The sequence below is a fragment of the Cheilinus undulatus genome, linkage group 1 (assembly GCF_018320785.1).
Source record: "Cheilinus undulatus linkage group 1, ASM1832078v1, whole genome shotgun sequence".
Classification (NCBI taxonomy): domain Eukaryota; kingdom Metazoa; phylum Chordata; class Actinopteri; order Labriformes; family Labridae; genus Cheilinus; species Cheilinus undulatus.
Window position 1 is genome coordinate 41,167,334 of NC_054865.1, and position 21,895 is coordinate 41,189,228.

At 38.2% G+C, this 21,895-nt stretch overlaps 1 protein-coding gene across 1 annotated transcript in view; it reads right to left on the reverse strand.

The window, feature by feature from the left end:
- The window catches only part of gpc5a (glypican 5a), a 233,352-nt gene that overhangs the window by 153,941 nt on the left and 57,516 nt on the right, over positions 1-21,895 (reverse strand). Inside the window, exons 5-6 of the mRNA XM_041796648.1 lie at positions 20,035-20,168; positions 19,830-19,955 (exon numbers count right to left, since the gene is read on the reverse strand). Coding sequence (XP_041652582.1) covers positions 19,830-19,955; positions 20,035-20,168 — 260 coding nt within the window. The remainder of the gene's footprint in view (positions 1-19,829; positions 19,956-20,034; positions 20,169-21,895) is intronic.

Consider the following 21,895-nt stretch of genomic DNA (forward strand, 5'->3'; position numbering starts at 1 on the left):
AATACTTGGAATGCCACACATTGGGCTATCAATAACTAATTAACTGTTTACGCTTTTTGTACTCTAAGCTTTTAATTCTCTGATGAGCCAGTCTTACCACTGCTCATTTTGATGGACAACCAGGAAGGGGTGCATGTCATCATTTTCAGTCTACCCAGAGTTCCTTACTTTCTATCTGAATAAAAGGAAACTGCAACTGCAACTGATTAACTGCAGAAATTGTGATTTAAAAACGATGAATCATTTGGCAACCTAGGAAAAACCAGGGTATATACAAAAAAAACCTCACATTAAATTTAATACTTTTTAATACCTTTTTCCAAGATCCTGTCACATCTTTAATTTCTTAACTGTTACATAAGGGACAAAGCTACTTCTGTAAAATATTAAATACCATATAAAACTAGCATACAATGTTTTCATGAATATAGAAATTGGAAAGCTGCAAAATTTAAGACCTTATATTGTTGAATTTAGGACTTTTTAATACTTTTTAAAAACCTTAATTTTTGCTAAATTGATTTCTGAACTTTTAAGACCCTTCAGACAAAAAAAAGTGATTACTCTTTCTTTTCAGATAAATTTTGTCCAACTTTCCTTTGGACAAAGGGTATCCCCAACTGAGGATTTTCAGTGTTGAATGTGTTGAGTCAATCTTGCCTAAATATGCAAAATAAATTTTTATATAACAAATAGGCTTAGAAATGCCTTGAATTTTAATCTCACAAAGTTATTGTGAATCCCTTGATGCCATAAATCAAATAAAATGTGGGAAAAAAAACATTACAACTCAAGGGATTCCTTAAAAATAATAATAAGCATTTTTTACTGCACAGTACAGAGAAATGGCAACACAAAGTAGAATAAATAACCAGCAGATTTAGGTTTATATAAAAAGAAGCATGTGAAACACCTTATGAACAACAGAAAATAACTACAGGGAAACAAAATGAGTGCAGAACATGTGATCATTTGTTCAGTTAAAAAAGTCAAAAGCTGCCCGGGGGGTTTGCCCAAAGCTGGTGAATCACAGAAACCACAGAAGTGCTCTGTATGATGGTGGCTGTCTTTTGCTCATAAAAGAAGAAAACAAGAAGCAAGACATAATTACGGATTGGATTATGGATGATAGATAACAATGATGATCTAGGAGGAAGACAATATGGACTGGCTCTACTATAGATAGAACTTAAGGTATGCATGTGATAAAGTAAATTAAAAAGATAAAATAAATTAGATTCCCAGATGGAGATAAAGTAGGGACTCACTCTAGTAAATGATGGCAGAGAGATGAGAAGCAAATGCTCTCCTGTTTTTGGGTGTAAGCATTTACGTTGTTGACGTCAGGTCAGGATGTCAAACTAAGTCAAGTCAAGTCAGATTTATTTATATAGCACATTTAAAAACAGCACGAGCTGACCACAGTGCTTTACAGAGAGAGGCAAGGTACAAATAATGATATATACAAAACAGCAAAGACCTATAGACAATAAACACAAAGAGTGAAGAGACGTTACTACCAGGATGGCTGGTTTAAAAGAAAAGGGATATGAGGGAGCGGTCTAATTTGAGTGAAAGGCCAAGGAAAAAGATCTGTTTTTCTAGCTGTGCTTTAAAGGAACATGGCGAGTTGGCAGATCTAATGTGAGGGGGCAGTTGATTCCATAGACGAGGGCCTGCAACTGAAAAAGAACGGTTGCCTCTGAGTTTTCTTTGAGCCTGAGGAATGACCAGGAGAGACTGATCAGAGGACCAGAGTGGTCATGTTGGAGCATAGGGGGTTAAAAGGTCAGATTAATAGGAAGGAGCTGAACCATGGAGTGATTTAAAAACAAGTAATACAATTTTAAAATGGATTCTAAAATGTACAGGGAGCCAGTGGAGGGAAGAGAGCACGGGGGAGATGTGTTGATATTTTTTGGTATCTGTTAAAAATCGGGCAGCAGCGTTCTGGACATACTGTTAGTGTTTTAGGGAGGATTTGACTCCCTTGTAGAGTGAGTTGCAATAATCTATTCATGATGATATAAAAGCAGGAATCACTTTCTCAGTGTCATTAAAACTTAAAAATGGCTTTACTTTGACCAGAGTTCTTAGTTGAAAGAAACAGCCTCTCACCACTGAGTTTATTTGTTTGTTTTTTTAAAGTAAAAGAAGAAACAAAAATTACACCCAGGTTTTTAGCAGAGAGTTTGACACAGGCTGACAGAGGGCTGAGGTGATTTTGAATTTGGGTGGTGAGGGCAGAGGGGTCAAAGAAAAGTATTTGGGGTTTTTTTTATTATGTTTTAAGAAATTTTGTGCCATCCAATCACTGATTTCCTAGAAACAGTTGAGGAGTGGCTGTAGGGACTGAGGGCTGTGAGGTTTCAGAAGGAGATATATTTGAGTGTCATCGGCAAAACAGTGGAATGAGATGCTGTGTTTCTTTATAATGCTACCCAGTGGCAACATGTAAAGGGAAAATAAAAGAGGAGCTAAAACTGAGCCTTGAGGGATGCCATAAAAACTGTGAGTTTACATTAAAACTTCTGTTGTTCAGATAAGATTTAAAAAAAGTTAAGAGCCATCCCCTGTATCCCAATCCAGTCTTCAAGTCTATCAGTGAGCAGCTTGTGATTGACCGTGTCGAAGGCGGCACTTAAGTCTTAAAGGATTAAAATGGCACAGTCTCCATTGTCTGCTGCTAAAAACAACTACACTACAATGAAAGAAAAATTCTGACATGCCAGCCGTGTTGTGGTCGTGGCCCTCCTTGATGCAGCATTGATTATGTCACACTACACGACTGTTGTTCCTGACATTCATAATCGGGCGCGATGTTTGTGGATGAGCTGCAATGAGCTAAAACTGATGGCAACCTCTGCCATCAGTGTATGAATGTGGAGTGAGAGGGTGTGAACAGGTTGGTGTGACCTGCTGTGTGAAAGTGCTTTAAATAGTCAGATGACTAAAAGTGCTACACAAGCTCAAGTCCATTTAGCAAGTCAATTAAAGATGGCTTCTTCGACTGTCATTAAAATAGGGAATGGTATCGAGCTATCAAATATGCAACACCAATAATATAATGTGAAGTGTTTTTGAGCTGTCAAACAGAGCAGCAGCATTGGCACGTGTGCCTCACCTCTGAGGTTCCCATCATGAGGCTCACATATCTGCGAGGGCCAAAAGATGACTGAGGTTAAACTAAAAATGTGCTGTTTATCAGACTTTGTTCCAATCTTTGCCTTGACTTTTAATTTATTGATATAAATCAATCCAGGAGGAAAGGCAATCTAAACTAGATGTCAGCTAACTTCACAGCACATAAAACCAGGAGATAAATGGCTGGATTGTTGTTTGCTTTGTTTTAAATCAAAAAGGTCACAGCCAGCAGGAAAAGGTGTGGATTCTTTAATATTCAACACATGTTGTCCTCTAATGGGAACACTGTGTGGGTTTTGCAGCGAGACGCACTCTGACATCCCTCAAATGAAGAAGTATGTTTTCTGAGCAGGCTGGAATAACCTAATCTCTTGATGCTTCTTCACTGGATTCCTATTAGAAGAGCTTAAAAGCTGTCATTTCTGTTAAGCCACAGCAAATCACCTGAGCTTCACATCTGGCAAGCGGATGGAAAAGCAAATGAGACAAACGACGGGTAAGTAAACGACACAACAGCCATGTTAGAAACATAAAACAACAGAAGAGAGTGAAACAGATGAAAATGGAGAGCTATTTTCCTTCATTTAAATTATCATTAAATCTTTTTTCTAACTGCTATTACTGAGAAGAGGCCTGCTCAGCAACTCCACGGTTCTTATTACCATGTCATTAACCTCTTCAGGATTAACCGGGCAGCGGAGAGACACGGGTGGGGTCCAAGGTCAGCGCTGAAACACCCACTCCAGCAGGAAGGGTGGCCTATAACAAGAGAGGCCACACTCTTATCTGCCCGCCTGTCTTCAAGCATCTTTTTCAAATCATACTGTAAAAAACTCCTCCTACAGCAGTGATCCCTCCATGTTAAACTCCAACAGCAGGCAAGGTCAGCTGCCTGATTATCGTAGAAATAAAAAACTGTTGTACTCAATTAGAAAAAGGCTCTTTGAAAGAATAAACACAGCGGCCAAACACCTGGTGTGTGTTGGCAGCCGTAGACAGACTGCAGGTGGGGATGAATTAAAGCGAGTCTACACCGGAGGAGGTTTTCATGAATAAAACATTGCTCTTTTTACTTGTTGAGGCTGTAGCTCTTTAGCACGGCTATAACTCCTGGTTGTTGTCCCCCATTGGCATGAAGTGTGGGAAAATATATTCAAAAAATAGGTTTTCTTATGATTAGACGTCAAACTGAATTAGGAATCAAATGTGTCGCTGCTAAAACAGGAACGGGGGTCCTTGTAATCCAATGACAAACTCAATTTTGTCTTTGTCAGTCTGCTACTGCTGCAGAGAAACAAAGAAGATGTACGAGCGTGTGTGGAGAGGTGTGTGTGTTCATACAAATGGAGCAGCTCGTGGCAACCTGCCATTCCTTCAGCGTGTGTATCCATGACGGATGGAGGAAGCATGTGGGAACGTGCTAACCTTTCTGCCCTGACAGGGACACCGTCTCCAGCCAAAGAAGATCACCATCGCTGGAACACTCTGAGGGATGATCCCCCGTTTTATTTTTCACCTCTGGCTGTCCAGAAACATAAATCACAGAAACCTTTTATTCAGTCTACCAGAAAACGCGTTGTTATAATAAAACTCCCAAACCTTTAGAGCAGCAAACTGAGGCTGAATTACTGTTTCTTAACACTTATGATGGTACGAGTCTTCAATTTAAGTGATAAAAATGAAATACCTTACTCCTCACAATGTAAATCTGTTTTAGACAGTTACTTCTCTTATCTAAATCAGCCATCACAAATTTATCTAACAAGACATGATAAGAGTCATAGAAGTGGCTCAATTTGGCTGAAGAACCCAGAGAGACATACTTAACACTTTGGCTGCTCACTGATGGCTGAAATGATGGTCGTTAGAGGTGTTGGAAAAAGTCGATTCACGTCAGAATCGCGTTAGTTTCTATGATTCAGAAACGATCGAAAATTTCAAAGAAATGCAAAAAAAAAATACTTGATCACATCCTGAGTGCATTTTCATGGTAAGTATTTTCCTCAGTCACACATGATGGCGTATGGCTCGTTAGCAGCGCTGTTAGCATTAGCAGCGCTAGCTCTTAGTATCAATAATGTTTACATTGCTATGTCTGACACACTTTCATACTGTCTGCACTGTCTGTGGAGCTCTGAGTTACTCAACCCATCCTGTTCACCAGAAGAAAAGTTTTAAGACTCCCTGTGAATCCACAGTCCCAGGAAAGAGGAAGCCAGGCATGAATTTTGGCAAGAATGTCTATTTTTATTTGATCTTGTTATTTCCAGCTCGGCTCCTACAGTAAGTCTAAAACACACTGTTATCAAGCAAGAGTTACCCTCAAGATGTCAAGCTCAAAAAATGAGCCATTGAAACCCATTCAAAATGCAATTCTTGATCTTACTTCCATTAAAACATAATACTTGCATTTTACCTTATTTTGGTGTCAATCTGGGCTTTTGATTTGGAATTGACCCTTTTTACTGTTCTCCATTAAATGGTGTAGTTTTGGCCATTATTGGCATATGAAGGAAAACATGCTAGATTTGAAAAATTAAAAAACAACATAATAATAATAATAATAATAATAATAATAATAATAACAATAATAAATCATTGTTGCTGCTAATCATTGACATATCCCAGACTGTAATAATTCAACACAAAAAAATGTACTATGTATGTATAATATTGAAAACAATTCATTTTTCTGTTTTGTTTTTTTTTTTTCATTGAAAATGTGGTAGTATTATGACTAAACATGACAACCGAAGAGTTAAAATCTTTTTTAAAATTATGAATATTTATTAAGTCAGTTGTTGGTGGAAAAAATAAGGTCAATGAAAGTAGAATCAAATATCAATGTATAATATTTTTCTAGCTACAACATTAAAAGCACATTTTTGGGGTAAAATGTACCTGATGGTAGTTCTACTGTTGTGTTGGGAAATTTAATGTCTGTCAGTCAATGACTTTTCCTAAAATTTTAATGTGTAGCACCTGGTGTCATAAAAATGTTTATATAGCTCCAATTTTCATAAAAGGCCATTTATACCAGCTGCTATATGGATAGAATTAACCCTAAAAAGATGGACTGTCCCTGTTTTCTTTCACACCATCAGGTAAACAACAGATTCTGCCATGAAACCACCTTCTCTCCATTGCTGCACCGCTTAATCATGAGTAACAGATCAACCTTCAACATGGACACCACAGGCAGAAAAAAGATTCATTATTGTTAAATGTCAACAGATTTGCTCCGAGTGAAGAAGAATCTAGGACTGAGTGATCCGTCCCAAGACCATTTTGGATGTGAAGGATGATCATCTGTGGTAAAAAAAAAAAAAAATGCTCTTGATCAGTTTTATTATTTGTTAGTTTCATTAATGCAATCAATGAACTTCTAATAACTGGTCAATTTTACCCGCTTGCTGTTTAAGGTATATAATATCCCCAGCAGCTCCAGCGAAAATATTAGCCTACCTCAGGAACGGTACATATACCTCAACTGGCATCATACAGACACGTTCACCTAGGGTGAGCATCAGCTAACAACTGCTGACAGGCACGGACAATAAAAGTAACAGAATTTATCATCTGTTTCACATCAGTGATGGGTTTTAGTTTCTGATAACTAGCTTTCCAGCTTCTGTACTGTAATTAACAAAACATTATAAATACACTTAAAATACAGACTGGGGCAGGTACTGAAATGATCGCCTCTTTATAAGACACAGAATTGGAATCTAATTGTGAGATAGATTAAAGAGATTCACATCTCTAATGATCATGATTATTTTAATTAATACAGAGAACATGAATATCAAACATAATAACTTACTGATTTTACACTATCAATGTCTAAAGCATTTTTCAAAACACTTAAATAAAAGCAACTAATATGATATTCAGTAACACAGCGGTTTGTCTCTATATACTCTTCTCTTGACTGTGCATTAGAAACTTATTTGAATCCATTAAATATTATTTGTTGAACCTGTAATGATCCTGTCTGCTACTTGTATTATTTTAATCCTGTTTGTTGTTCTTTGAAAAATAAAAACAATATTTAAAAAATACAAGAAACATATAAAAATGAATAAGTAAAAATATAATTAAAAAATCATCATGAATAAATAAAAATACATGACCGTGTTTCTAAGAATTGATGATGTACTCTGGTTGCAGAAATACAAACACTGAAACATTTAAAACAAATTATAAAACCCATGATTTAAATCAAGCTCTAGGCATGCCAGCCAACAATCATTTCAACTTGATTATCTTGTTTCCATGATTTTTGGAAGCCAAAATTTAATTTAAATTAAAAACTGATCAATTTCCCAGCACTACTTGACATCAACTTCATCTTCCCCAAATTTAACAGAACTTTTGTTGCCTTTTCTGGGGTTTTCAACCTCTCCTTCGCTCACCAGTTTTGAGTTTAGCAAAAAACAACACACTGTTAAAAGCAAACAAAGCTCAATGAAAAAGCACTCTAACTGCACTTAGCATCAAACTGCAGTGGAACAATGATAATGACTAGCTGAAAATCATTTAAGAGCTGAGTTCACTCAGGAGATGGAGCTGGTAAATTTAATTCTTACCAAAACCAGTTAGGAGAAGAGCAAAAATATATTTTCCACCCAGAATTATTTTATTTTCCTCAATAAAAAAATGTGATCCACCCCTAATAAACTACAACTAAAGCTGCATCCACGCTTCTCGTTCCATCAGCAGCCATTGTTTACAGGCATGCAGTACAATTAAACCTAAATCATTCTGCTAAAATGATGCTGATTGGTTCTTTCTCTGACCAGGAACAAACTTTTCAGATCGGAGCTTTACAAGATGGATCTACCTGACCTGGCATGTCCATCAGCTTTGAGTAGACAAAATACAGTGGTAAACTAGAGCTACAGCTTGGTGGTTTTATGTCTCTAAGAAGTACACAGTTCAGACATAGGGTCAAGATAGAGAGCTGAGATTTGTGTGAAAAACTTCTTAATCCTGCAGGTTTTTTAAATAAATTTTGAACCACAGAGCTAGTTGAGTGTATGGAGGTCAAAATAATGATCTGTCTTCTCCAAAATGTAATCAGTTTACCCTCAAGTCAAAGTGTAGGTTTGTGTGAAATTTTAAAGAAAAATCCCTCAGTGTATTCAATGAATATTATACAATATAGCCGCTGAGAAGGTTGAATATTTTAGTATTCTGAATTTTTCAATTTTTAAAATACTATGCTGAAGAGATACAAGGACTTTGACCTTGTACATCCAACAAGTTCATCTCTGGGTCAGAGTGTGACAAGTGTAAAGAAAATCCCTCAAAACAATCTGAGATATCAGGATGGACGTAGGGTCTTAAGATTTTTTTCCTCATGTTCAGTGCCATGAATGTGAGCCTGGAAAAAATAATGGCAAAAAGTTCATGATGCACAGAAACTCTACTCACTTCTCCTTATGCTACAACTACTGAAATTTATTTTTATTCTCAATAATCTATACTCTACCTCATAATGACAAAGTGAAAACAGACTTTGAGAATTTGTTTGCAAATTTGCTAAAAATAAAAAAAAGGAAATATCACATTGATGTAAGTATTCAGACTCTGTAACAACACTTGAAATTTAGCTCAGGTTCCTCCCATGTCTCTTGATCTCTACTGGAGTCCACCTGTGGTAAATTCAACTGATTTAACCTGATTTGGAAAGGTACACACCTCTCTAAAGAAGGCCTCACGGATGATCATGCGTATCAGAGTAAAACCAAGCCATGAGGTCAAAGGAACAGCCTGCAGAGCTCACAGACAGGATTATTACAAGGCACAGATCTGGGGAAGACTCCAAAAACCTGCTGCACTGAAAGTACCCAAGAGCACAGAGGCCTCCATAATTCTCAAATGGAAGAAGTTTGGCACAACCAGGACTATTCCAAGAGCTGGTCATCCAGCCAAATTGAGCAATTAGAGGAGAAGGAATTTAGTAAGAGTTGAACAAGAAGGTGATGATCACTATGACTGAGCTGCAAGAGATCTTGTGTGGAGATGGGGCAAAGTTTTAAAAGGACAACCATCACTGCGGCTCTCCACTGATCTGAGCTTTATGGCAGAGAGGCTGGAAAGCCCACCTGGAGTTTGCAACAAACTACATGTGAAGCCAAGTGGGTCTGGGACCCCCTGGAGGGAGCGCCAGAGATCTCAGGGAGTCTTTGTCTGCTTTGTTGTCAAAATTAGAAATCTAAATGTTAACTAAAACCATGACTAAACACTTAAAACATATGTAGACCTATTTTCTTATAGTTTTAGCAATGACACAACAAACATGATGTTTTTTGGCAGCAGTGAATCACTTTTTAACTCTTTGGGGTCCTGAGAGGGCTCATCTTAGATACAAATAGGCGGGGGCATTGAGGAAAAAAGGTTATGATCCACTGCTATATTCACACATCGGCTCACTCCAACTTCAGTAAAATTTGGATATTTTACTCATGGAGTGGCAGGAACAAGTCCAGGTAGAAGTTGAGCTGAGAAATGAGCACTTTTGCTGTCACACATGGAAATCATCTCTAAAATTCCACGAAATTTTCAGGGTTTTTATGCAAACACTTAATTCAAATACAATTTGCTCATTTATTTGATGCTAAATGGCCCAAAAATATAAAAATATACATAAAATATAACACGCTTATTTAAATGCAGGGAACCGCTTAAAGTTTTCTGAAGATAATGTCCAAAAGTCTAAAATCAGTGAGCTATTGTACAACCAATATGTTTCTAATGATACCAAAAGAGCACTGAATTAAGTTATCGAGCTCCACCAGACAAATCTCAGCAACCTGTAATGATATCCTGAAGCAAAACAGACAAAATATCGGATATTGTTTGTTCTGCAGGTATTGTAGATTGAGTCTCATTTCTTTCAGTTATTTCTCATTCTTTCTGTGAGCACAATAACACCTCACAAGCCCGCAAATTACTTCAGTTCACTGACTCAAAGTGGGATTATTTGAGGTGGAATTAGCTGTCACGAAAGATGACAAAACTGTTAATAAGAAAGAAAAAGTAATCAGAAAATTTCCCATCCAGTCCTTTTTTTCCCTCTTTCTTCTCAGTAAGAGCGTGTAAGCCAGGAAACAAACAAAGGGAATGAATGTGTTTACCAGATCTCCCCTAAAGTCAGACCCCATCATCTGCATTCACACAGACACTGAGATGAAAGCTGTGTGTGTTCTTCCTCTGTGGTCTTATCTGATTGTTCTTTATCTTTTTGTTTACCGGGGACCCAGATGAGGACCTGCTTTAAATCTCCCTTAAAGCCCCATCTCCTGAGTCATGTTTTTTGTATTCATCCTATTTTATTAAATAAGTCAAAGCTCTGATGCAAGTCACTACTTTTTAGGACCATAAAACAATCTGCAGCGGCACGCACAAAGACCGGTATAAAAGGCATCCAAGCACACTGAAATGTACAGTTTGGCACACACATAGACACACACAGGAGCAACTGCACCAATCGTTTAAGGCCTCTGAGGCCTCGATAAGCCTCTGTAAATCAGCCACCATCCGGCAGTGAGTTTTATTCCTCTCTCTCTCAGTGGATGTTGGGTTATGACCCGTAGGCAGGAGGTTATTTATTGCTTTAGTCTCAGCTTGTGTTGACTCCCAGCCACTCATCTATGGTTGGAGGCTAATAGAAAGCAGCACAGGGTTGTAGATCTGCAGGAGGCAAGCTCAGCTGCAGGGATTCGGCTCGATAGTCTCCTCGGAGCCTCGTTTTCCCCTGATTCTTAATGTCTCTCTATCCCTCAGCTTTCTACTTGTTTTTCCGTAATGATCAAATCAAAATGAAAACCTGCAAGTGAACCTGAGGTGAATGAGTCCTTATCAATAAGTGTTGAATGAGGAAGGAGGGTAAGAGAGCGGTGAGAAGGAAGGCTGCAGACCGTAAACATTTCCCAAAGCCTGCTGACAGAGATGATAGACAGCCTGCAACCCGCTGGTCTGCCTCTCTCTCCAGTACATCAGAAACGTCTCTATTCTCTGAGATGGCTGCCTACTTTGTAATGGAAACTGGGGGTGATGTGTCGGAAAAGAACGGAAAAATGAAACAGGCAAGTTGTCAATGCCAGAAAAACGGATGGGCCAATACTTGTATCAGCAATCAGTCTATTCCTGATCAAACTGGAGCTGACAACGAGGAAATGAGCAGTGAACCAATTCAGAGGCTGCATCCAGATCAAGATCTACTGCATCACAGCAGCGTGTCCAAGGCTGTCCCATTTCTAAGACTCCTTCAAATACAGCTGACACGCGTCCCACTTTTCCCAGGCCACCAAGGATTCATCCAGTGTATCCATCATAGACATATCCTAACATATCCCAAAGATTCATTGCACAGTTTTCCAAACAGGGTGACAGACTCTCAGGCTGCAGAGGAATACACTGTTAAGTGTCAGTAGTTAGTTTCAGCTCTATTTAGTAGCGCACAGATTTGTGTGGGCCCCTGGAAAATGGGAATGACCCTCCCCAGCTGGGATTTATTGATTATATTACTGCATGTGTTTGATCAGTAGCATTGGTGCTAGCATCCTGGCTAACAGTTACCTCTTTTTGGTGCTACGAAGAGTGTAAAGCTATTATGGAATTATTTATTTGTGCTACTATTTAACCCCTTTAAACCACCTTTTGCCCATTTTTGTCTTTTTGTTTTTACTATTTTTGCAAAATTAAACCAACTTTTGCTACATTTGATCCCTTTTTCATTACTTTTGTTCACCCATTTTAATCACTTTCTGCTTATTGTTGCCTCTGCTGACACATTTTTGCTTCTATTAACCCCTTTTCAACACTTTTAACACATATTTTTGCCAATTTTGACTACATTTCACTTTTTGCTATGCCCATTTTGCAATTTTTCACCCTTTTTTTGCCTCTGTTGACTAATTGTTGCAACCTTAAACATGTTTGCTACTTTTAACCAATTTCTAATACTTTAAAAAATCTTATTTCACTTTTTCTGGCACTTTTTGCCACTTTAAACCCATTTTGATTTGGTTTTACAAAAAGGATTTACATTTTGACGAAGGTTATACCAAGGCATAAATAAATAAATGAAAATGTTTTTGTTGCTTTGTGTGGTTATTATTCAGGTCAAAGAATATTGTTTTCACAGCTACAATGGACCATGATTTTGCTGACCTCCAGGTGCCCCATATTTGGCAGGGCCCCAGAAAGCTCTCCCCTTTATCCTCTCTTATGGGTGGCCTTGGCTCCAAGAACAAGTTTTCCTGGCCACAAAACAGGTTTGAACCTCAAATCATGTTAGACAAAATAAGTTCACTCAACTGAATCCAATCCAGTCCTAATAAATTCATAAACCTCCTTTAAAAACAACTAAGTAAAGGGCTTAGTGCAACATCAGAACGACAAAACAATAAAACACAAGGCTACTGGAAAGACAACAGGACATAAAATGGTTCAATATTAAGACAGATAAAAAGTCATCTCTCAAGCAGAGCTGAAAGCTCAGGGATAAAAGTGTGTTTTACGGTTTGATTTAATAAACAGGAAGTGAGAAGGACAGCTGAACATGTGGAGGCAGAGCATTCAAGAGCTTTGGGGATGATACTGAAAAGGCTGGTCACCCCTGAGCTTTACCTGTAGGCATACTCATAATCAACTATGTGTCTGGGATGCCTCATGGCCATGATTCATTAAGACTGGGTCATGTAAAAGACACTCCCCCTGGATTGGGACACAACTACAGCCACTGAGATAGGGATAAAAGACTTGATTGAGACTTATTTTCACAAACAGTGCCTTTGTTTTTAGTCTGTTAGCAACTTTATAAACAAAACTGGTGGTGAGCAGATGGTAAGCTGATCAGGCATGCAGCTGTCTTTTAAGGATACAAATTAAAGCTTAATATTCATCAGATGACTGCTGAACGATTCTAGGGTTGCATTACGACAGATTGGGCTTTGCCCCTTTTGCTCCTCACACAAACTGTTTTTTTAACAGCCAAAGCCTGCAAACTAGAACACTTTCAATTCTAAAGATGTTTGCTGTTGTTTTTCATAGCTGACTGCTGTTCATTTTTAAAATGTTTTCATATTATGACACCTCTACAAGTTTGTTACATCTGTGAACAGATTTAATATAGCTAATTACTAGATACCATGATTGACAGAGATGTTTTTGAATATGACATCACTCACACCAATCCCTGCTACACAAACACTGATCTTATTGTTCTGCTGCTTGCAGAGTTTTGCCTCCTCCACCCCAGCCTCCTCCTCTTTAGACAAAATGTTTTCTTGCACCCTCATATTTACTTTTTTGCTGCTACGAAGCACATTGCTGCCAAACTATATTTCTTTGTATGTGACATGCAATAACTTAAATGGGTGTCTAGCACTATGCTCCCTGGAAAGATTGAGCTGCTCAGCTAACTGAGGGAGCATCTTTTGAGTAGAGCCTGCAAAAGTTTCAACTACTTTGAGGTGTTTTGCTTTGTAGTAACATACAATATCTAAAGACCAGGGTTTGGGTGGAGAACTTTAAAATCGTGAGTGATGTATCAAGTTTTCTTGCACTATGTTAGATGTAATTGTGATTAAATATTCACATTTGTCTCTCATTTGCCATTTTAATCTTTAAAGCAGGGACTGTATTTCCTTACCCATTTGTTGCTGCATTTAAAAGGTCAACACATTCATCATCATTCTGGTTAATTTAGGGATTTACAAAGAAGTTGCTGCAAACTGAACAATATTCTATGATAATTTTAACTTAGTATAATTTCTATCCTTGCTTAAACTAGGCTAGATTTTGTTTTATCCACAAGAAAAAGCATTGTCACATATTAAATCACTATAATCCTCCTCCACACAATTGATTACAAAGGTTATTACTGAAAAAAACACCATCTTAACAGTCCTCTTGGTACTCTGTAGGCTGAAACAAAAAGCCTGGTATCTGTAACTGGACAGGAAATGTCAGATATCTGCCTCCTCATCCAGAATGACCCCAGCTCTCTTTCTTCCTTACCTTCACACAGCAGCATGTGAAACAATCTGAACAAGGCTGTCATCCTTCACAATGCAGCATCTAACCCAAACTGGCAACACAAGCCTCGGCTTGGTTTGAAATACGGGCCCACTTGCCATTTCTGCAGCGCTGACAGCAGCTGACAGTTAAGAGGAAGAACCACAGACTGAGGATGTATGAGGGGGTCCTTGAGTGATGACAGCGCGGCTAAGATGGAGAGCGGTGATGTAATGGAGACAAGGCCGCTGACGGATACTACGAGAGAGGCAGGTTTGCCTGCTGCGGTTCAAAACCATTCATATCCAAGATCTATGTGTAAGAGCAGCAACACTTAATAGAATGATCCTACACCTGTGTCAGCTTGTTTTTGTGGGCAGTATATATATAGTCTATGTGAATGTGTGTTTCAGAGAGGTCAAACGGTGTACAAATGCTCTACTCATAACTGGACCACACATCCAGACATCTCAGTGGATGAAAACTTTAACTTCAGCACACTAATGCTATTTTCTGACATGAATGACTTCTTCATTTGTTAAGGTGCTGCCTTGTCATCATTTGAACAAAAAGGATTTTAAATTTGTTTAGAAGACAGCAGTAGCTCTAAGATTTTATTTTTCCAGAAAATAAAACTGTTTACTCTTACTTGCAGCACTGACGATTACATTTTCAAGCAGCAATATCTGGGTGCTGAAAAATGCCACTATAAAATATGCAGCCACTTGACCTTCCACTTGAGGCTGGCTTTAAAAACAAGGAATCTTCATTAGACTCCAAATTATAATGTCCACTTTTACAGCTGGTATGAATGTGTTTTTAACCTCTTTCAAAACTGTTTTTTTTTTTTGTCTCACCAGTTTAAGGTTTCAGTTTTTTATAATTTTATAAAGGGACTGGCCAACATGCCTGACACATGGGGGAGCTCTATGCCATAAAGCCAGGCTTTATCCATCCATCGTCATCAGGGGCCGGGTCCTAGTGGCAGCAGGCCGAGCAAGTGCCCCCAGATAGGATATACATATAATCATCTACATATAATCCCTCCAGTGCAATCTGGGTCTTCCAGGAGGTCTCCCCCAAACTGGCCTGGAAGACCTCCAAAGGGAGGTGCTCAGGCAGCATCCTGATTAGATGCCTGAACCACCTCAAGTGGATCCTTTCATCGCTAAGGAGCAGCAGCTCTATTCAAGATCCCTCCGGATGTCTGAATTCCTCACCCTTTCACCCACCCCTTTGAAGATAAGCCCAGCCACCCTGCGGAAAAACTGATTTCAGCCATTTGTATCCAATCTCAAACCCAAGATCCTCTTTCAGTCATTAGCCAGAGTTCAAGACCATATGTGAGAGTTGGGAGGTATCAACTGCTAAATCTAAAGCTTCTTCACTCTCTTCACCACAACAGACCGGCACAACACCTGCAGATGCTGAGGCAGAGTATCATTCCCCACCCGGAGGGCGCAGTCCACCGAAGGAATCATCGGATCAGTCTCAACTCTACCTCTGCTTTTCAATCAACCAAAAGGTCGGTTAATCAGTCAGTCTTTAATTGTACTTAACAAACTCCTAACATATTTTTGCTTAAGACACCTCACAAAGAAGTTAGGTAGAGACAGCATTTCACATATGGCAACAATCATTGTTTGGCTTTTCAGGAACCAAGGAGTGACATCTGTTACCCTACATCCATGTTTTATATAGATTTTGTTTATTTTTTAAGGTTTCTTTTACTCTCACATCCCTCCAGCACTTAATCTGCCAAACGTTTAAATCCATTATGCAACAGCAAAGCAGTCACTAATTTAAATCCCTCTATGCTCAGGTGGCATTTGTGAAGTATTTTAATCTATCCATCCAGGTAGCAGACATTAATGAAGATTGGATGTATAAATAGTAATATAAATCTAGCTGCAGGAAAAAGAGCTGATAAATTGTCCTGATTTGAAAATAATTCCCTCATGCTGCAGCTTTGTTTAACTGATTTTGTGTACAAGCGATGATGGCTGAGTTAATAAATCTGTTGTATTGATGCTGGAGCAGAACAACAAGCACATTTCTCTCTCCCTGTCTTTCAGGCTTGGTGTTCGGATTTGTTCAGCGTTAAAAGTGTTTCTGGAAGGCTGCTGGCTCATATGCCGGGGTTATTTTTCACAACTGTTAGATATTCTGCTGGTGGATAAAAAATCACAGAGCAAGGCCTTCAACAGATCGACTTAATTCGAGTTTAGAAGTAAAACAAAAATCTTATTTGCGCCTAAACTATCCTTGTCTTGGAGAAATAGCTGAAAAATCAGCAGGGGTTAGAACAACGCTGTGTGGTCAGGGCTGATATACAGTCATGTGTATACGTTTTAGGCACGTAGGGCAGTAAAGATTCACAGGGGGGCAGAGCCAAGCACAAACTGGCTCGGCAGCCAAGGTCAAACTGGACACCATCACTTTTGTCTGGGCTTTTTACCCCTCGTTATACGCCCAGAGATTGCTAGCAGTTTCCAGGTCCTTAGGACATCTATAGCATGACTAGGGGCTCATGACAATCCTACTTCCCACCCAAACAGTACCCTTGACCATGCTAACTCACCACATCCACCCTTTACTCTGCCCTGAGGGTGTGGACTTTGCTATTTTTTAAAAGGTTATTTTCCCATGCCCCTGGTAACATGCAAGGTCATCCAGAGCACAACCTGTGTTGTGTTGATCCACCTTCCCTCCCAGGAGTCCCCTTAGGTGCAATTACTCACCATTACACATCTTATTTCAGCCTTAGTTTTTGGCCCAAACATGTCTAAAAGTTCTGAACAGTAGTTTACTTCTTTAAAAAAATCAGGTACAAATATGTTCAAAGAAAAAACAATGCTTTGCTCTAAATTTGTGGTTCTCAACTAGCTATACCCTAAGATCCCACTACCACCTTCTTCATGAAAAAGAAGAATACACTCAACAATTACTCAGTAAATAATGGTCCAGTTTGGACATTAGATAGAACAAACATATGACTAGACAAAGAGACAGGGCAAAACAATCATGTTTAAAAAGTGCATCATGGCAGAAGCATTGGGAGGACATGCATGCATATGTCTTAATTTACTCAGTTTCCTGTGATAATGAGTATATCCTTGATTTTTTATTTAGATCTGGAAAATGTATCATGGAAAAACAGCCTTGTTATCCCAAGATGATGAGATGAATAAGTCAAACGCTTGAGAAAAACTCCACATCATGGCAAAACAGAGCAAAATAAAACTCTAGGAAACAGCTCTCTGACTAACTTTTGAGTCCCAATCCAGATAGATATATTCTATTCCCATTAAATTAACACATATAAATAATAGCTAATACATCTATAATCCTAATAAGTAGTAAAGGCTGTGTAGTAATTCAATATTCTCACATTTTATATTAACATCATACAAGAAAAAAGTTAGCAAAATATAGAATGGTTGATGTTAAAAGTGGTCAAATACAGTATTGCATTATTAATTTAATTTGTGTACAGTTTTGACAAGGGCAATGCGGGATGGATATTTGTCAATAGTGGGCCACCCTTTGGGGATCACTGTTTTAGATCTACTTAGATGATACATTTTCTCCATTAAAGGCTTTAAACTCACTACCAACTGAAATAAAGTTCAACATCTCAATTCAACTTTATTTATATAGCACATTTAAAACAACCACGGTTGACCAAATGCTTCACATTATAAAAGCAAAGCATGAAACAAGAATACATCACTATTAAACAGTAAAACGAATAAAAACAGAACAATAGATTTATAATCTTGCAAAACAAAGGTCAAGTTTTGGCTAAGAGCTTTACAGGGCTTTAAGGTTTGCTGTCAAAATCCTTATTTCATTTTGGTTTACAATGTTCATATATTGATTTGAGAAGAAATAGATTAACATTATTTACCTCTCAAAGAGAATTTACATTTTTTAAACTCTTTTGTTAAACATGTTTTACACGCAGGCAGTAATTCATGCACAACCAGAATCCTATCGGCATGCGTTAATGAAGCCTAAAAGCCACGGATGGACTCTGGAACAGCTGATTTTGAACGATACAACATAATCGACTGCTATAGGAGGACTGTTCCAATGTTCAGGGTCCTCAAAAGTCTTTGAAGTACTAAATCAACAGGAAATTTTCAAGGATGCACATATTTATCCTCCACTAGCAGGAATTACCTACAATCCAATGTGCACCCTTTTCCCTCTATCAAAAAAAAAAAGGTACGATATCAGGAGGAAGCTGGGTCCTCCACTACTCAATACATTTTAAGATGCAAGTATTTTCCTGGTTCAATTGTAAATATGACATCATCACAGTCTATGGCATTAAAGTAAAGCTGGATAGGTCAAAGTTTTGCCGTCAAATATGATTATATTACAATTTTTTTATCATATTATATTATGAATATGATAATATTATTATATATGATATATAATATATAGCATACTAGACACTGCTGTAAAAAGTGTTACAGTGCTGTTGTCAGTATTGATCCATTTTGATTTCTGACTACCATTTCAATTACATAATCATGCACACTCTCTAGCCTGTGTAAACACTGCCAGGGAGGGCCAGACTCAGAACTTTAAGAACATGAAAGAGAGCCGACTGAATGGTTCGCAGTCTGGCCCTCTTCTTCAGTGCACCTTGGCAATACTTACGAAATGAAGTGGCACATATCCAGCACCTAGACCAATATCCTGACATCGGTCAAACTAGAACTCAGTCTGTAAGGACTTGTGCCTCTGATCCTTCAGGTCCTTGCTCAAGTCCTTACAGACTGAGTTCTGCCTTCCCAAAATATAGCAAATTATTTTATTCTATCTTCATATGCTGAATATTGTGCTATATATTTTCTGGTTGTATAAAGGCCCAACTAGGTATCAGAGACAGAAATTAGTAATAGCTGAAAACTCTCTATGCAGCAAACATTTCTTTACTCTATCAAATAGCACTGTCTCTACTAAATAAGATCAATTCAATTCAAGACTTACATATTTTCAATTCTAAGCTTGCATCTACTGTGTTTGCAAAAATAAAGAAATAAGATAAGAAGTAAGATCTGCCCCACTCCAGCAGACAAAAGTCAAAACCCTCTCCCATAGTCAAACTCTGCATATACACCATTCATCACAGTGATGTTCAATTATCAGAGTTAAGTTACACTGACATTAAACATATTTTGAATTAAAGAGGAGTGCAACCTGTTGATTTTCTTGTGTTTACTGGTAATTGGCTTGATTCTTCAACTTAAAATGATTAATCAAGTGGCTTGTTAAACATTAAAGAGAGTGTATGCTGTATAGCTTTCACATTGTATGGCTGTGTAGCTTTCATGTAAAATTCAAAGGCTGACTGAGTCAATTAGAGTCATGGAGTGTGATTATATCATGAAGTGATTGCATGTATGTTTGCCGTCAGATTCCTATAAATACGTGAGATTATATGAAGTCATTAGAGCACCACACTGGCAGCATGTCTGTATAAAAGATCAGTGAGTGGAATTCACTGTGGATTTCAAGGCCAAGATTTTGATCTTACTAAACTGTGTGAGATTATGGAAACTCAGGGGCATCCTTACCTTAAGTAATTGGAAAGTGGAGTTATTTAATTTTTCATTTGTATTATTGAGCTGTTCAACACAAACCTTTTTACGATGTCCGTCCCATTCCAGCAGGACAGGCCGTCAGAAGAGGCCAGCTCGCTCACACACAGCTGATCTGCCAGGCCACCGTAGAACGTGCGATAGAGACGTAAACTGTTCAGAAAGTCCCTGGGAGAGGCAGAATGACAGCTTTAATGAATGCAGCTCATCTTTCTTTACCCATATCTGTCATCTTTCTCCCACTCACCTTCTCCTCACAGCGAGCGAGTCTCCTGAAACTCTAACAGCAGCTTTCAGAGGGAGGGACTCTCTGCTGCTGCTGTGTGCAATGCTCACTGACTGCACAGGCTTCCTGCTCGCCGGCCCACACAGTTTGTGCACCTATTACCCAAAGAGACACGCAGATTTAAGTCTAAACACTAAAGGGGGAAACATGCATTATTAAAGGCTAAACTCTGCTGGTGCCAGACAAATACTTCCTTATTTAGATGTCTGAGTGACACATGTTTATTGTAACGCCATTAGTGCAGCCCAGTCTGTCATCTCCCATTTTTAATGTACTGCATGTGCGGCCTGACAGGCTGCAATGTTAAAAGATGGCCACTAGATGGAGACGTTGTGTCTCATTGAAAAAAGGAGGCAAAGTTTGGATCAGGAAATATACATTATATGTGATTTATTTTTTCATCAAGTCGCATAAAAAGCTGTCAGAACCGTATCTCACACTTTATGATTGAGAGTTTATTTGTATACTTTGTTGATAACATATTTTGTTTTGTTGACAGGGCTGACTGCTGCCGGGCATTTTAACTTCCTGGCAGTCTCGAAGCTCCCCAAACAGATGCTATTTCTAAAGATAAATCGACCCCTTAGTCTCACATTTTGGATCTGTCAAGCAATTTATCTTTTGTTTTCACAACATAAATCTACCTGACAAAGAGCTCATAGCAGAACAGCAGTGAGATTCAGGCTTTAACTTTCTAACGGGTTTCATTAGATCATTGTTCTCTTATTTACACTGTCAAACTTACTGCTGAGGATGTTTTTCACAACATAGAAAACCACTAAAAATCTTAAAAGTATACCACAAAAAAAGAGCCAAAAAGAGCACGTATCAAGGGTATACTATTAAAGTCTCTCATACAACACCTGGGGTACCTCAGTTGGTAACTTTTCCTATTTTTAGGCAAGGTTGCCCACAAAGGAGGTTAAAGGGGAGAGCTTTCTGGGGCCCAGCCAAACTGGAGGTCCATGAGGGTCAGCAAAATTATGGTATATTGTAAAGTTAAACTGCATTAGCAATATTTTATTGAATATGTACCACTCTAAGCTATGCCATGTGCAAACATCAGGATGCCAAAAAATAAAAGTTGAAAAAGTTGCTAAAAAAAAAAAAAGGCAAAAAGCCACAAAAATACTATTAAAGTTGAAAAAAAGTAGCAAAAAGGCCAAAAAATGGCATAAATGGGTTAAAGCAGTAAAAGTTGTGGAGAAGTGGCAAAAATCGGTGAAGAAGGTGTAAAATTTATTAAACATAGAAAAAAGGGGTAAAAAGCAGCACAAAGGGAAAAGAAGTGGCAAAAAAGTTAAAAAAAAAAAAAAAGTGTGGTAAATGAAAGAAACCTGCAAAACTAGGTGAAAAAAGGGCCAAATAAGTGGCAAACATGGGCTGGAAGTGTTGAAATTTAGTCAAAACTGGCAAAAATGGGCAAAAAAGCAACAGAAATATGTAAAATGTGTTTACAAAAAAAAGGGACACAAATGGTTACAAAGCTGCAAATTGCGTACAGTTGGAAAAAGGTAGAAAAGCAGCACACATGTATTAAAAGTGGCAAAAATGGAAAAAAATCCACAAAAATTGGTTAAAAGTGGTAACAAGAAGTGGCAGAAATGGGCAAAGAGCTGAAAAAATGGGTTAAATATGAAAAAGGAAGGGTCAAAAGTGGCACAAATTGGAAAAAAAAGTTGCAAAAGTGGCAAAAAAGAAGTGACAAAAAACAGTAAAAATAAGTTCCAAAAAAACAGAAAAGGGGCTGAAAAGCAGCCCCAAATGGCAAAACCTGTAAGGAGTGGCAAAAAATGGGTAAAAAGTGGAAAATGGAGGCTGC